This window comes from Pithys albifrons, chromosome 3, assembly GCF_047495875.1.
Source record: "Pithys albifrons albifrons isolate INPA30051 chromosome 3, PitAlb_v1, whole genome shotgun sequence".
Lineage (NCBI taxonomy): Eukaryota > Metazoa > Chordata > Aves > Passeriformes > Thamnophilidae > Pithys > Pithys albifrons.
In genome coordinates this window covers 51,164,127-51,180,851 of record NC_092460.1, presented here as the reverse complement: position 1 = coordinate 51,180,851, position 16,725 = coordinate 51,164,127, and the positions used below count along the sequence as shown (strand labels likewise).

The following is a 16,725-nucleotide window of genomic DNA, read 5'->3' as shown; positions in this document are numbered from 1 at the left end:
AACTGCATTCCGGCGCGAGGAGGGGGAGCATTTTAGCAGTGGTTGCTATGGCAACGAGCCTTCTCAACTCACCCGCACATGGTATCCGAGCCAAAGCCACGAGGGAGGTGACGCCGGGATGCTCTCCCTCCTCCCGCATCATCCGCAGCCCGGGCTGCAGTCTCGGTGGAGGAGGAGAAATGCCTGGGCAGACGTGCGTGAGCTCGGGCTGATGGGGATGGATGGTCTGTTCAGGGTCCACAGATTTACCGGAGTGTCCAGCCCAGGGTCTGGGAGCTAGTGGTTTGTCGGCAGCAGGATGCAGGCAGAGAGAGGGAGGGTAGAAGGGGCAAGGAGGTTAGTACTCCCGTTAGGAGTTTCATGTAAAAATAAAATAATCAACACTTTGACCAAAAGTATCTTACACCAAAAAAGAACCCAGAAAAAACATTGCTATCTGAAGTACTATTTTTGCTTCCAGCGAAATACCTTGTTTCCAGAACCCACACCTGTCATTGCTGTTGCTGACAGGAGAGGTTTTGTTAAAACATCTTCAGCTTTTCTGCAGCACAGAAATAGTAACAAGCAAAGTGTTCTGTGGTTTTGATATTGTTTGTGGTTTGGGTTGTTGGTTGGTTTTGGGGTTTTTTTGGCATACACATGGAAATTTTCACCATGACCCATAAGTCATTTAATGCAAAAATGTTTTAACAAAATCAAAAACAACCATCTCCAGCCCTGAGAGTTACCTGCTCTCCTGCCTGTGCTCTCCAACCCTGCCCAATTAGTCTCTGACAATTAAAGCTCTGCAGGCGTGCCGCAGGGGGGTTGTTGTAAAGGCTTGAAGGGTTAATAATATCCAACAAAGCCACCAAATTGTCCAAACTTGAATTTGTGCTCACTACATTTCTATGCCCCAGGAACTGTGAGACATGAGGTTTAGTTTCCCACTAGGTTGTATTTCAGGCACAAATGGCTTCCTCCCCTCCTCAGTCAAACCTATGGACAGTGACAGAGCCCATGTGCACTAACAGGCTCCAAGGGTAATACACCCAAAGGGTCTGTAACCTGGTCATCCATCAGTGCAGAGACAGGGCTGTGCTGGGAGCCATGGGAGGTGGCTGGCATGCTCTGTGATTTCCTCTTCATCCTTTTGGTCTCCTGAGCCTCACATCTTCCTGACGTAACTTCATAATAGCTTAGAAGCATTGAATATAGGCTTGCGATCCTTCCATACCAAATAGGATATCTGCATGGAGGATCAGATCCATGAGGTCTAGCTAGCTGCTTCCTGGTTTACTCCAGCAAGCTGGGCATTCCAGATGATTGCCATGAGCCTCCAAAGCGGGGCCTGCAATAATGCTTTAATTTTAACCTCACTGAAGTTCAGTCATGATACCCACCTTGACTGACCATCAGCCCAGTCATTGGTTCACTAATCCCACTGCAGGGGGAAGAAAACACAAGCCTCAAGTTTTGGCCATACTAGGAGAGAAACGTGGTTTAGAGAAAGGAATTTTTAAAAAATAACATTGAAAGTGTATTGTTTATTGCCTACCCAAAACAAACCCTAAGGGCAGGCAAAACACAATCCATTTGAGAGGGCAGAAGGAAAACCCCTTTTCAGGTATTCAAAGAAAATGAGAGGAAGAGGTGGATGGCACAAGGTAGGAGACTATACATTTCTTCAGGTGGCCAGTCAGTGCCAGAGCCACAGGCCACCAGTAGAGTCTGGTGAGGCAGACATCCTCATGGACACTGCGCCAAAATGTGTAAGATCTTTCTATCCAGCCAACCATCCCAGCTCTCTCTCCTAGGTCATCTCAGGGGTCACACCAGAGCCAATGTCCCTATCAGTTTGCAACTTTGCCCTGGATTTAAGTGAGGGCTTAATGCCAGCATGCTGCTCATGTGGCCAAAGCCCCAGAACAGCAACAGTTTTGACTCACAGCATCATTTTTCCCCCTGGCTCACTTCCCTGCCATGCAACCATTGAGAGGGCACAACAAGGAGCAGGGACCACCTCTTTCTGAAATCAACACCACAGAGGTGTGCTTGCACAAGTCACAACATGGCAGCCTTGCTTGCTTCAAGCAGAAACAACCCCAGATGAGTCTGAAGGACCTTTGAAGGCAACAAGAAATAAGCACTGGGCTTTGTGCTGCCGGAACTGGGACACACTTGCAGCCCCCATGTCTCTGACACAGCTGCTTGCTGTCTGTGACAGGGCTCTCAGGTGCTGTCGCATCCCTTGGTTTCCAACAAGAGGTGCAGTGGCAAGACAGCTCCAGGCATCCATGTGCCAGTACAGCTCAAACTGCAGAGAAGTGCTTCAGCTGCAGTTCAGCTTTCACCTCAAATAGGGCTGCTGCATGTCACTCAGATCTTCCAGGCATAAGCATGTGCCTATCATTCTGCTCAGTGCCTGGGGGGCTTTCAGTTCCCTCTGCCTATCTTGGAGGAAGCCCCCGAGTGGCTGTGCATTCATGAGCCCCTCAAAGCCATTTGCCTTGGGACACTCAGGGCCAAGCCTCTGACTACCCTCCATATCTCTGTGCAGCCACAAATTCACCTGCATGATGAAGGGGAGCATGGGGTTGAGTTTGATGTGAGAGGGTGACCCAGCCACAGCAGAAATCAAGAAACCTTTTTCAGGCAAAAGCCCTGGCTGGAGAAAGAGGAGGTGGCTGAGCAACCTCAGGCACACACTCCCTGCTTGAAGCATGCCCATAAATCACAGCATGAACAACACAGTGATCTCAGCTTAATCCCAGGCCTGGTTAAGTGTTATTCCAGTCTTTCCTAATGAGTTTCTTCACTGTTCTTTAGTGTCATTTATGCTTTTATCAGCATTTTATGAGGTGATCAAACACAGGTCACTGCCTCTCTTTAAGACAACAACAGTTTCCCAAATATTATTCCCCCAAAGTAGGTAGAGGCATGGGAGAAGATGGAATTTATGAAACTTGCCTCTCCCAAGGCCTGCAGTAGAGGATGAAACTCCATCAAGTCACAGAAATGCTTCCCTTCTCAGCAGGTGAAGGTGAGGAACTGCTGCAGAATACAGAAAGCACACTGGATGAATGGCAGGGAATCAGTTGGGGATACGCTGGTGGGAAAGCAGAGCAACCCACCTTCTGGGTGCTACTGCAGCTTCAAAAAATGAAAACACATTAGAAAAGCTTAACTGAGTTGATCAAAAAGCTAAGGAAATGTGTATGGTGAGTTAAAGAGCAGAATGGAAAAAGATTAATTCCTTTCGGTCTAACAATAGCTGGGAAGAGTACTTGCCAAAGGAAGCTGAAGTTGCCAGTAACATATGTGGAAATGCCATTCCTTTCTCTAATAATTTGCACTTTCTGCAAATGCTATCATTTTTGTCTATTAGTGAGAGAACAAATGTGATCAAATACACGAGTTCATATCCTGCAGGCTTCCTGGGCAGGACTGAGAAAGGTCAGCCTGAAGCCAGTGGTGCATGGCCAGGCTACATCTCAAGAACTTATGCTGAATGGGGCTGGAATGGAGCCACCACTGTCAGGAGGTCTGTAAGCGGGTGCTGAGGCAACTGGGACCATCCTAGGGGTCAGTGTTCTTCTCTAGACCATCTCCAAAGTCTGTCTCCTTCACTCCTCTGGCTGCCTGGGGAGAACCAAGAGAGAAATCAGAGAGAAAATATCTCAAGATGTAGCCCCTGGATAAGGCATACAGCAAATTGGTCAAGGATACATGAGGGCAAGGTGTGCCCCATTCCCAAGGAGCAGTGGTGATGGCCAGGCCAAGTCTCACTGACATTAATTGCCTTTGTTGGCAGCACTAGAGCATCTTCGCGTTGACTACAATACACTTCTACCTTTTTTTTGGAATGACTTGTGCTACCAGAGCAAAATCAGCCCTCAGAATCAGGAGGTCTCAGTTTCCATGTCCTGTCCGGCCCTTATCCCTTCTGCCTACACTGGGGGCCAGTGCACAGACACTCCTGTGTCACCTCTCCTACACCAGTCAGGAGCAGAGATAGTCTCATTAGTCCCACTTTGCAAATTGGAAATGGGTGGTGAGAGGTGGAACAGCCAGACACAGTCACACAGTGATATGTAAAATACACCCTGGCCTCCAACCGCGTCTCATCCCTCTCCACTCCTCTCCTTGCCAAGCTACAGAACTAGACAAGAGCTGCAGGCACATTGCCAGCCTGAGTCTCCACCTCCTTACAACATTCTTTACCATGAAAAACAGTTTTTAAATACTACTCTTTCACATAAGATCTGTTTTTCACCCCTTGGCCCATGGACAAAGAGCCAATAAGGATGCAGGATGATGACTCCTGTTCTCCCCTCTGGTTCCCCACTGAGCTGAGCTTGCACTGCAGGCTTTGCACTCCCTGCGGAGCAACCCTGGCTGCATTTCAGAGAGGAAGGAAAGCAAAGTGAATCTGCCTGGCTTAGCTCACTGTGCCAGCTGTTAGGCAACACCTTTGCATCCCAGGAGGAAACTGGCTCAGACTTTGAGGCAGGGACCATCAGCATTTCCACTGCCCCACTCCAAGTCACTATGAGGTGGTCTGTGTACCCAAGGGTCTTTTGTTAGTGAGGAACTGAGAGGAAGGCATCCCCCTGGCAAAAGAGCACAGTGAACATGCGCACAGAGGAGGGAGCAGGGTGAACCTCTGTGTCTCCATGGGAAGGTGGGTGTCATCCCCGCAGAAGTAAGTCTGCCAAGAAGCAGCCAAAAAACCTGGTGGGAACAAAGAATAATAACTGTGAGATCAGTGGTAGCTCATCTGGACCCATGAAATCTCCACAGACACTTGTGTTGTGAGAAGAAGGAAGCCTGCAGCAACGCAGGACAAGCAGCATATCCCCGGTCAGAAACTGAAGCCACCCAGGTCCTTCTGTGGGGCCAGAGAGTAGGCAACAGGGAGTAGTAGCGGCAGAAAGAGGACTAACATCTTCTAGATGGGTGCCAGAGCTTTCCACACCCTCACTAGCCCAAAAGGAACATTGTCCCATTTGCTGTCTACATCAACCCAGCCTGGCTCTTGTTATTTATCGCGTCTGTTTGCTTCCCATCTTTAGGACACATCTGCCCTGGATTCATCTTCCCTTCCCCCTGCCAAACTCAAAACCAGCCAGAAATATCCTGTAATCTCTTCTGCTTCACCTGTAATTTTCTTCATGCTGGCAATGAGCGAAACCGTCTGCCTTTGTCAAGATCAAAAAAGCCATGGCAGCCATGTGATGTCAGCTTACATTAACCCTCCCTCCTCCCCTTCACTTCCCTCCTCCAGCTTGCTGAAGAAGGGCAACTGTGTCTTCATTCTCCTCCAGCCTTCTTCCTTCCCCAGCATGTCTCCTACCATTTGGATGTGCCCTGGTGGAAGGGGCAGCCTGCATCGGCAGGCAGCTGAAGGGGTCCTGGACCCCCTTTATCACTAAGTTGGAGCCAAACTCAGGGATGACGCAAAGAGTAGGAGGTGCAGCAAGGTGGATCACAGGCCACCAAGGTACACTGGATCTCTGAGGGCTTTACATCAGCACACATCATCCTCCTGCTCTGACCTTGGAGTGAGAAAAGCTCAACCTCCATGACTGCAGTGCTTCATGGGGCTGGGCAGAGGTTGACCAGCCAGTGAGGAGACAGGGAAGGTGCCCAGGAAGGGGCAGGATGGTGGCTGAAGCTGCTGAAGGTGCCACAAAACCTTGCACAGAACATTTCAGTGTGCAAAGCCAGGTGCTGATGCTATACAGTGTTAGGGAAATTCCCTTCCTTCAAGCAGTCTCGATAGGATGAGTGTATTAACTTTGTTAACGTTTTCCCCTCATACTCAGCACTGGTGAGGCCATGCCTCAAATCCTGTGTTCAGTTTTGGGCCCCTCATTACAAGAAGGGTATTGAGGGAGCATGTCCGGAGAAGGACAACAAAGCTGATAGTCTAGAGCACAAGTCTTATGAGGAGCAGCTTAGGGATCTGGGGATGTTTAGCCTGGAGAAAAAAAGGAGGCTCAGGGGAGACCTTATTGCTTTTTACAACTGCCTGAAAGGAGGTTGTAGCAAGGTTGGGATCAGCCTCTTGTCCCAAGTAACAGGCAGTAAGATGAGACGAAACAAGCTCACCTTGCGCCAGGGGAGGTTTAAAATGGACATCAAGAAACATTTCTTCACTGAAAAGGGTGGTCTGGTGTTGGAACAGGCTGCCTGAGGAAGTGGTGGAGTCACCATCCCTGAAGTGTTTGAAAAGGTGTAGATGTGGCGCTTGGGGACATGGTTTAGTTTTGAACATGGCAGTGCTGGTTTATTGGTTGGACTTGATGATCTTAGAGGCCTTTTCAATTTAACAGTTCTATGATTCTATGTATTAGTTCACATTACAAATAGTAATATAAGGAGGCAGTTGAACTTTACTGGAGCCTTTGGTATTGTTCAGCCTTGTGCAAACAAACTGGTATCAGCTCATAGCAAGGACCAAGGGGCAGCCCAGCCATGGAAATAAGGGCTTGACTTCTCAGACACTTCGGGCTCTCCATGATGTCCTCAGATAGCCAAGGTAAGGCCATCATCCTACTCCTCAGCATCTCTCCAGCACTGCCTGTCACCACCCGTGGGTGCCTCAGGCACGACTGATCCCTGGGACGCCCGAATGCGGTGGGAATCTCGCTGCTTTGCAGAGTGTCACGGCGATGAGCCATCCTTGGTGGTCTGTCACAGCACGAGGTACCCGAGTGCACGGGGGGCCCGGCGCTGTGCCCGCAGTCTGCACCTTCCTCATGAGGGGAAGTGGGGGGCAGGCAATGATCTCCCCCTGGCGATTAGCAATAGGACCCGTGGGAATAACCTCGAGTTGTGCTGGCGGACGTTTCGGTTGGGTATTAGAGAAAGGTTCCTCAGAAAGAGGCTCCCCAGGGAGGTGCTCGCAGCACCAAGCCTGGCAGAGTTCAAGGGGCGTTTGGAGAATGCTCTCGGGCACGTGGTGTGATCCGTGGGGCGCAGTGCCGGGAGCTGCCTCGCTGATCCCTGTCCAGCGGGACACCATTCCCGGTGCGCTCCCATCGGGAGCTGCCTCGCTGATCCCGGTCCAGCGGGACACCATTCCCGGTGCGCTCCCGCCGGGATCGGCCTCGATGCTCCCTGTCCAGCGGGACATCATCCCTGGTGCGCTCCCATCGGGAGCTGTCTCGCTGATCCCTGTCCAGCGGGACAGCATTCTCGGTGTGCTCCCGCCGGGAGCTGCCTCGCTGATCCCTGTCCAGCGGGACACCATTCCCGGTGCGCTCCCAGCTGTGCTCCCGCCCGGCTCCGCAGCGCCCCCTGCCGCCCGCGCCCCCTGCCCCCGCCCCCTGGGCCAGGCCCCGCCCCCGCGGTTACGTCAGCGCAGTTCGAATCGCGGCGGCGCTGCCTGCACGGCCATGTCGGTGCTGCGGCCCTTCGACAAGCTCCCGGTGCTCAACTCCGCCGCCATCCTGGTAGGTCCTGCGGCGGCCACGGCCCGTCCCCGCCGCCCCTTCTGCTTCCCCTTCCCCGGGCCAGGCCCTACGGCCCGCGCCCGCCCGTTCCGTGCGCTCCGCCGCCCCGGGCCGTGCCTCAGCGCCGGGCCCGCCCCCGTGGTATGTGAACGTTCCCCGGGGTGGCCCCGGGCCGGGCCGCTGTCCCTGACCGCGCTCTCCGCCTCTGCCCGCAGCTGGTGGGCACGGACGAGGGGCTGCAGCAGAAGCTGGCGGAGGCGATGCTCCAGGAGAAGAAGAACTTCAAGATCAGCATGTGAGTGGTGGGGAGCGGGATGCGCCGGGCCCCGGGCGCGCTGCCGCTCGGTCCGGGAGCTGCAAGGCAGATCGGCGAGTGTTACCCAAACTGACGGAAAGCTTCTGCTTCAGGAGTGCACACACCGAAATTGGTTTAAAATGCAGGTTCCGCCCCCGCGGCGGTAGTCAGAACTGCAGGGCGCTCTGTTCTGAGAGAAACCTCGCTCTTGCGAACACTAGAGAGCACTGCTGCCCAGATGTGGCCGCATCTGCAGCGGGCAAACCCCTCTGCCCTCAGGGCAGGCAGTTTGGGTATGCTTGGAAACAGGGGTGGTAGCACTTCACACGTTCATTCACCATGCACATATCGTTGCCCTTCTGATGTTGCACAGATGTTTGATTACTAAATTTGAAGAGGAACACAGATTTTTTTTTCCTCATGTGAGAGAAAGGCGTGTACAGAAATTGAACATCCTGGGACAGAATGGGACAAGTACAGATCTTGCAAGCACTTGAAACCAAACAAGCGTTCCTGAAAGATGTCCATTGCTTTTTGTGCTCATTATAGCTGTGTTCTGGTTTGTGTGCACACACGTGCTTTTCCTCCTCGAGCTATTAAGATGCACTTGGAATTTTAGCTTTAGCTGCATGACAAGTCCTATCTTAAAAGCTTGATTAACTTAACTTTTTACAATAAAATGTCCTTGACAGCTCTCTTGCCAAGACCAAATGAGTTTAGTCAGCTCTTCAGAAGGTGTTTGTGTTATTTCACTGCTGTAATCCATAGCTATGCAGTAAAAGCAACCTGAGCTGGGTTGTACCACTGGCTAATTGGAGTAACTACTACTCTGATTATGGCATCTTGGATATTTGTGCTAATTAACAGCAAATTAATCACGCCATTTTCTGTGCAAAACCTGCAGCCTCTGCTGAGCTGTGGAATGCCATAACTAGATGGCTACCGGTACTGCAACTGCATAACTGCCCAAAGGCACAGATTCATGTGCTCATGCTACAGAGCAAGATAAGTCTGTGAATTAATATTGCTACAAAAGCAAAGTCCATGACAGTGTTTTTGTTTTTTTTCCCTCACTGTGTTACTTTGGGATTATACACATTATAAAAAAATACGGTCTCTAGTCTGGCAAGTCTGCCTGCCAGGTACAGCTGTTGGGAGAGCAATTGCAGGGCTAGGGGTTTTTTTCTCTCTCATTGCTGGGGGAAAAAAGGGCTTGTGCAGTGCATATCTGGAGGCTGCTGACATCATCTAGTCATGTTGGTTTAAATATAGCAGAATTCCAAATAATGTAGTCCTTTTTTGGGTTGCTTTTTCTTTTTCCTCCAGACAATGAGATCTGATACTTTCACCACAATGTCTCCCTAAATTTAGCCTGAAATTAATATGCTTGTTTGTGTTGCAATGTGTCTTTCAAGCTCGCTTTGCTCATCTCTTATGTTAGTTGCAGAATGTTTTTGTTAAATTGTACCTTCCTTATGTATGGCCAGACTTCGTGAATGCAGATTTGGGCAGGGCTCTCCCCACGTGGGTGTGCCCTTCCAGCCTGCACAGTGGATTTTTAGGTGAGGCACAGCGTGCGCAGAACTGGCCCCACCGTTTCAGTCCTGAGGTCCATCTGCCACGGCCGAGCGAGCTTGGACAGTGACAGTGAAGTCCTCGGGACTGTCACAGCACCCGGTACTGACCGGGGCTGACCCTGCTGAGCATCGGAGATGTGACAGGATTGGATGGCAGGGAGGCATTGAACTGCCAGGGGACGGTCCCCAGAGACTCGAACTGAGGTCCTTGCGATTCAGAGTCCAGAGTGCTCTCCTTTACACCACGGGACTGTCCATACCCTCCTTATATGAAAGAAAGAAAACACTTTTGTTTGGAGACTAGCAGACAAAACTACAAACTACATAGGGTTAATAGAAGGGAATGTGTACTGTGGTCTGTGACTGCTGGGGGAAACTGTGAAGACCTTAAGAATGAATTGCTAGAAGTAATACTTCCCAGAAAGATTGGAATCAGTGTTTCTCTCTTGGCTTCCAGAGAGGAAGTGGACTGTGAGAGTGACTGAACTTGTCTGTCCAATTTATCTTTAAGGTGATCTTCCAAAATGAGGTGCTGATAATGCTCTTCCCTGAGGAAGGTCTAGTAATGCACTGCTGGAACCTTTTTTGGCTGGTTGGTTTGCATGTTTGTTTTTTGTTTTGTTCTTAGTTAGTTGACTGTGGTTGTTAGTCTTTGGGTTTTTTTAGTGGGAAGAGGCACAAAAAGTCCCCACTCTGTATTTCTTCCAACAGCTGTACCAGCAGTGGTGGTATTGTGTAGAAGGACACCTAAACTAACCTAGTAGCTCCTGACACAGTGAAAGGGTTAAAAAAGGGGTGTAATGCTATAGTAGCAGCTCTTTCTGAGTTATAACTTCATCTATAAAGTTGTACTAGTGATAAGTTTCTGGTTTAAGGTTTTTCTATACCTGGAAGGATAGCCTCTCCTGTGTGAGCATATGAGCAGTGTCTCTGGAATGTGATGGGAAAGCACTGATGCATTTTAAATGAAAGTTGGCAGCAAAATATACCAGTAAAGCATTGGGGTTCACTTAGTTAGAAAACAAATTAAGTAAAATGACTTGCCATACAGTTCTGTGCCCAGGAAATGTTTCTGTGAGTCTTGTTATGCTCTAATAAGCTTCCCATTATAACCAGCCCTTCTAGTGATTACCATTGTGGTTGCCAGCAACTGTGAGTGGGCCTAAGATATAAATACCCCTTAAAGAATTACTATATCTCTCCAATTAGCACGTATTTGGTAATTAGCAGGGTTCCTAGTAACTTGCTACTTCATGAACTGCAATGGTTATGTGGTTATGGGCAAGTAGATACTGTCTTGTCAAGCTATTTGGTTAAACTGGCAAATTTATTATCTTTCAGCCACCTTGCTACATCCCTCCCCTTGCCTTCAGAGAGGGATCACCTTCGGCCCAGGATAGACCTGATTGTGTTTATGATTGACATCAAAAGCAAATACAGGTAAAAGAAGGGCAAAAATATGAGAGGGGGGGACTGATATTCTTTCTTGGATTGGTGGCTAAACCATTTTTAGTCTGTGGAATTGCTGAATAGCAAATTTCAAACCCTGGGCTTGCCATGGTGGAAATGCTCAGTAATGTACGTAGTGGCTTTCTGGCCTCCAGCAGTGGATTAGGACTGAACTGCTCTGTGCAATAACATGCCTGTTGTGCACTAAGTTGCCGTAGCAGAGAAGGCAGAATGTATTTCAGGATCTGGGTATGTGATGATATGAACTGAGCTTTGGAAAGATGCTGTCTGTAAAATCAGATGAAAATGATGGTGGTGCTGTGCAGTTCTGTAATGTGCAGATGGCTGATGTGTGCTGGGCAGTGCTACCTAATAATCAGCCAGTTGCTGTGTCTGTGTCCCCAGTGCACTGATACTCCTGGTCAAGTGGGATCAGCACTACTGATGTCTCTAGGCAAAAGTGAAAAGTCTGCAGGGATTGATCCCTATTCTATCATCTTGTGCTTCTCCTTGTAGAAATGAAATTTGCGTCCCCAGGCAGTAAGTAAAGACTTTGCTAAGGCACAGAAGTCAGCATTTTATTACTTACTTAACTTGTGACTGATGATCCTGGGCTCTCATTTACCAAAAATGACAGGCCCAGCTGCATACTTACAGCACAGATGGTGCTGCAGAAATGTGTGGGCAAGCTCTTCCTGAAAGAGCCAAAGTGGTGCTGAGTCTCATTGGATGTTAATGAATTTGGATGCTTAGTGGCTGTAAGTCATGGAGGACACCATTCAAACTAAGACTAACTGTTGAGTCTTGAGTAGAAAGGATATGTTATGGATTATTAAACAGCTGTGGGTATTACAGAAGTCTCTGTTGTCATGCTTTTAGCACAGAGCAGAACTCTGCGAGCTCACAGATCAGCAGATGTTAACATCACTGGTTTTCTAATTGTGCTTCTGAAAGTTATTCCTGTTGTCCTTACTGCACTGGTTTAACCTCCCTGTCCAACTGGATTGTCTGTACTTTTCTGACAGCTTGAAGAAGGTTGAAGCTTCCCTAGCTTATGTGGATGCCAGCTTCTTCCTGGGGAAAGTGTGCTTTCTTGTCACTGGAGGTAGGTATGGCACCTCTTCCCCCCTCCATGCAGCACAACTCACTGCTGATTTTCTTAAAACAGGACAGTGACTTAACTTGAAATAAACCAAAGTAAACCAGTGCTTTTGTCAAGAACTTTGTTTAAATTATTTCTGTACTCCTCTGCCTTTTTTTTTTATTGTTTTCTTAGATAAAACATGCTTCTCTTGTCTCATGCTCACTTGCTCCCTCCTTTTTGTTTTTGCCAGTCAGACCTCTCTCCTTTGTCCCTAATCCCTGAATATGATTCTTATTACTGTTTTTTTTCCTGTATCCCTGCAGAAGTCTGTTCTGTCTGCTCTTGCAAATTGCCTTAATGATAGTCTTAACGAGCAGCGAGGAACATATGATACTGTGATAATAAAGTGGATCTAAATGAATGAGCTACAAAACTATTAAGTATAGTTTTAATACAAAACTGGTATTCCTGCTGTGCACTGTCTGGCCCTGTTGTGCCTCTAATCCTTCTGTCTCCCTGCCTGAAGAAAAGAAGGTGCTTTCCTATGTAGCCTCCCTGCTTCAGCTCTGAGGAACTGAAGGGCCCAGACTGTACTGCTCAGTGTTGAAACAGGTGCTGTGTCCCTGGAGTCTGGGAGTCAGGAGTCCTAGTTCTGGGACAGAGGAGGAGTCTGAGCATTGTCTTGTACTGTGGCTCTCCTGATGAAGTGAATTCCTTGGCAACAAGACCACTCTGTGATACCATGTGAGCCAGGAGGACTTAATGATGAGTGGAAGATTCTGCCTGTGCTGGCGGTGCACTGATTCCTTATCTAAAATGTCAATCTTACATGAACAGTAATATGGCAATACTATTCCTGATGTGAGTATTATGAGAGATTTCTGTGCTAATTTCATTTCAAACCTTTTATCATTCTGTTGTACTGTTCACTGTTGCCTTACCTTCTATGGTGTTCTCAAAATTATCTCTGGATTGTTTTTTGGTTGTGGAATTTCCTAGTACTTTTTTTTACTGATTGCTGACTATGGGGCTTGTAATGTTGGAAAACTTTTTTGTAGTTGGCAGGGTGAATTATTGCAGCATTGACACGAGTGCCGTCTGTAAACTGGGAGAAGCCTACTGCAGTCCTGTGCTATTCTGTGAGCTGGAGGTAAGGTGCTTTTTTGATGCATGGAGGGATTTCTGAATTTCACTGCTCTGTGATCCTTCGGAACATCATTACATTAGTAATAAATACATGTACATACACTGCTGTCTTGTGTAAGTGTCAGAGACCAGACTGTTTCTACAAAAACAGTAGAGGTACAGCAGTCTGTCCTTGAAATGAGCCTTCTAGTAACCTGCTCCTTCCCATGCTACTTCAAGGCCTCAGGAAGCCAAACCTAAACTAAAAAAGTTATCTGTGGTATGCAAAGCCTTGATACACTTGTTCCTTGCTACAGTTTTTCTTCCTGGGAGCCCCACAGCTATTATTTGCCATGTGACTCCCCTGCCCATGTACTGCTTCCCATTAGCCAATCTTTGTGGCTTCACAGACTGTTTCCACCTGATATGCCACTCTTTCCTATTACCTGCTGGTTGTGAAAAGCTGGAGTGAGTTTGGCATCCAGTGGTAGCACACTTCACTGTTCTCTCTGTTCATCATTCCATCCTCAGGGATGGAATCATTCCATCCTTCCCTACCAGCAGATAGTACCTGTGCCTTTGGCAAGCCCTTCAGGGCTTTCAGTTGGAAACATTGTACCTTCCTTAATGTTAGGGGAGCAAATAGGCCTGTTTGGGGTTTTCTGTAGCTAGCTGCTTATGCCTGCTCTGGTTCTTTCTTTTATGACTTCTTTCCTTCTTTTCTATTGAGTAAACAATTTCTCCATTTTGTTTCCAGTTGGAAGGGGTACGAGTTGCCACTGCTCAACGACTCCTCCAAATATTACGGATCTGTGCTGGTTTTGTACCAGGATTTTCTGCCTTGTCCTTTGGCTTACTGATGAGGAAATCTGCTGATGATTAGCTTCTCATTGTGATAATTCAGCCACATTTGTCAGGTTTTTTTTCACTTCAGGCATTCAAGCTGCTGCAGTTGGAATCTCACTGGGGAAGCTTTTTGCCTGACTTGTCACAACCACTCATCCAGAACTGTCCCTTGTAGCTTATCTCTCAAGAAGAGCTTCATTCCTATTCAGTGGGTAACATAGGTGCTGTGGGGAAAGCAGCTGGAATTGTGGATGCTTATCCATTGTTAACATCTGAACCCCATTTTGTGATCAAGTTTGAATTTCATCCTTGTGGCCAGTAGCCAAGAGCCTACATGTTTTTCTGAGAGAATATTGAAAGAACAGGCGGCTATCTCCAAAGTACTGGAGAAGAGGCAGCAGATTCCTACTTCCTTCCAGTTGAAATACAGCACCTTGGACTAGTGTGAAACCTTGCTGCCAGGTTTTGTCTCTCCACCAAGAGAGGAATGGGGAAAGAAGGCAGGCCTGCAGCTGCCAGATAGACTGCACTTGGGAGTTAATAATCCAGCTCTGTGAGCAGCTGCCCATCAAAGGCTTCAGTATTTCCATGCCTGACACCTAACTGGGTAGGAAGGGACTAAAGATAACCCGACACTTTAGCTTTCTTTTAGATCTTTGAAGAAAAAGACTCCACCTGTCAAGCCCAGGATAGCCCCAGCAACCCAGCCCCTGGGGCTGTGCAGAGCTTGGATGCAGCAGACTGGGCACAGTCCACAGCACACATGTTGTCTCTGTAGGTTTGGCATATGCTGTGTGTAATCCCAGTGCTAACAGATTCTTATCATCAGTAAGTTGTACCTTATTCTTACAGCAAGTCATTAGTATTTGAGAGTTCCAATTTAATAAAATGACTATTATTTAATAGTTGTATTTTCTTTGTCAGGTATGTGGCATGGGCACTAAAACTTGTGAACACTTCCCCTAGTTTGCCCTGACAGCAAGGCTGGACCTTGCTGGCAGCTTGAACTCCCAGTTAGTTATTGTGCTGCACTCGTGGCTTCAGCCACGTGGTGGTGGCAAAAGCTTTCCAATTACAGCTTTTCCTGTACATCAAGTTGAGCCACCTGCCAGAATATAGTATTTCTTGAAATGCTGGGATGTTTCTTACCCAGAATTGCATGCCAGGTAGAAATGCAGCTTAGAGAGAATATGTTAAATTCCCCTCTGGTTTAATTCATTTAAACCCTAATAGTCTCCTTTAGCGTTCCTAGGTGGAGAGCTCTAGCTGTGTGCTGTTCCGGTTAGCTTGTTTCTGACATCTGTCTGTGAGCAGAAAAAGCAGAAAGCAGCACTGCAGGCTTAATCAGCTGTGAGTGTTGGCAGTCTTTGCAAAGACAGCTCAGCAAGGCACAAAGCCTGTATCCTTGCTCAGAGGACACACAAATCCCAGCTCCGGTTGTATTGTTGCTGGCGGGGGAGGGCTAGGTTGTTTGTCAGCTGGAACAAAAGAAGCTAAACCATTCAGCTGTGTTATGATGCCCAATAGAGCTGGACTCTGGCTAAAACCCAGAGGAGAAAGACGTGCAAACTGTCGTGGCTGTGCAAGGAGGATTGGAAGCTTAATGGGCATGTCCTACTTCCTGCAAGCTTTGCCATCCTGTGAAGGTACTAACCAGGACTTGGCCACCAGAGAGGGGAAATCATGCTGAGAAACAAGTTTTTGTGTTGGTTATGCTCTCTTAGCCTCGCTCTCAATTTGAGTCCCTCAAAATAAAGGAGACCATGGTTTAGAATAGACTGGTTTCGATTTGCCCTTGATGTGCAGGTGCAGTCCGGGGGAGGGAAGGAAGGGATGAGGCATGAAATGAGCCACTCTTTCATGTTCTTCACAACTGCTGTGAGGCAGGGAGACTTTTCCATCTCCTAGGTCACTCTCCAGTTGACTAATAATTTTTAGACTCAGGTAAAATCCCTTTGGCCCCGAGTAATTTCGCTGTGCTTTCTTAACTAGTGAAAATGAAACTTCTTAGTTTGTCCAGAATGCTTTGTAGCAACCCACACATGCTACTGTCCATTCCTGCACCTTCCAACAGGTTTTTTTTCCACTGTTACGTTTCAGATGTGGTATTTCTTCCCTTTACTACTTTCAAAGAAGATTCTGTTTTTACTTCCTACAGGTGGCTGAATCTCAGCTGGTACAAAATAAAATCTAGTTCCTTAAGAGCAGAATCTTGCTTCACCTTGGGGCAAATATTTTTCTTACTCTTAGGAGAAAGTATTTACTAGAACTGGCAGGGGAAGTGGAGCGTATCTAAGAATATGACACTGTGTCTCAGGTCCATCATGTTTTACAACCCAAAGTATTTGGGACACATCTAAAGCTACATCTTCAACTATGTAAATACCTCTAGGAACTGTCAGTTATTAGTTTAGACAGGCCATAACACTGCCCTTACTACCAGAGCAGACAAGGCAGCTGAGGCTATCTTTCATCTGGATGGAGTAGCCAGGGCTAATGTTTGATAAAGGTCTTGTGAAAGTAGTACTTGGATTGGGATCAGAGGCATGAAAGGCCTGAAGCTGAATTAAGGCTAGTGACTCAGGTTCTGTTGTGTTCAAACATCACAAAACAGCTTGCCAAGCTGACTGAAATCTAAACTAGCAGGAACATTTTGGAACTACTTGCTTTCACTTGTCTCTGTTGCCTCAGTTTCCTATCTGGAGGTTTTCAAAAAGAAATCCCCCTCTGTGACAAAAGTACCCATGAGCATCACTGGTTTGACTGTTTCAGTTTGTGGATGTGTTTCTGTTTGTCAGTTATGTCAGCAAAATTAGCGTAAAAGTGGTTTAATTAGTATAGAAGACCTTGCACCAGTTGCACTGATGTAGCTTCGGTCATGAGTGGTTGTACTATGGTCTCTTCTGCTAT

The 16,725-nt window shown here is 47.7% G+C and overlaps 1 protein-coding gene across 1 annotated transcript; it reads left to right on the top strand.

The window, feature by feature from the left end:
* The first annotated feature begins 7,362 nt into the window (after window positions 1-7,362).
* CENPM (centromere protein M) lies at window positions 7,363-14,825 on the top strand. Its single transcript, XM_071549882.1, has 6 exons — window positions 7,363-7,439; window positions 7,655-7,734; window positions 10,653-10,751; window positions 11,786-11,865; window positions 12,903-12,994; window positions 13,727-14,825. The coding sequence occupies exons 1-6, from the start codon at window positions 7,383-7,385 to the stop codon at window positions 13,850-13,852; spliced, it is 534 nt and encodes a 177-aa protein (XP_071405983.1). The 5' UTR covers window positions 7,363-7,382; the 3' UTR covers window positions 13,853-14,825.
* Window positions 14,826-16,725: the final 1,900 nt, after the last annotated feature.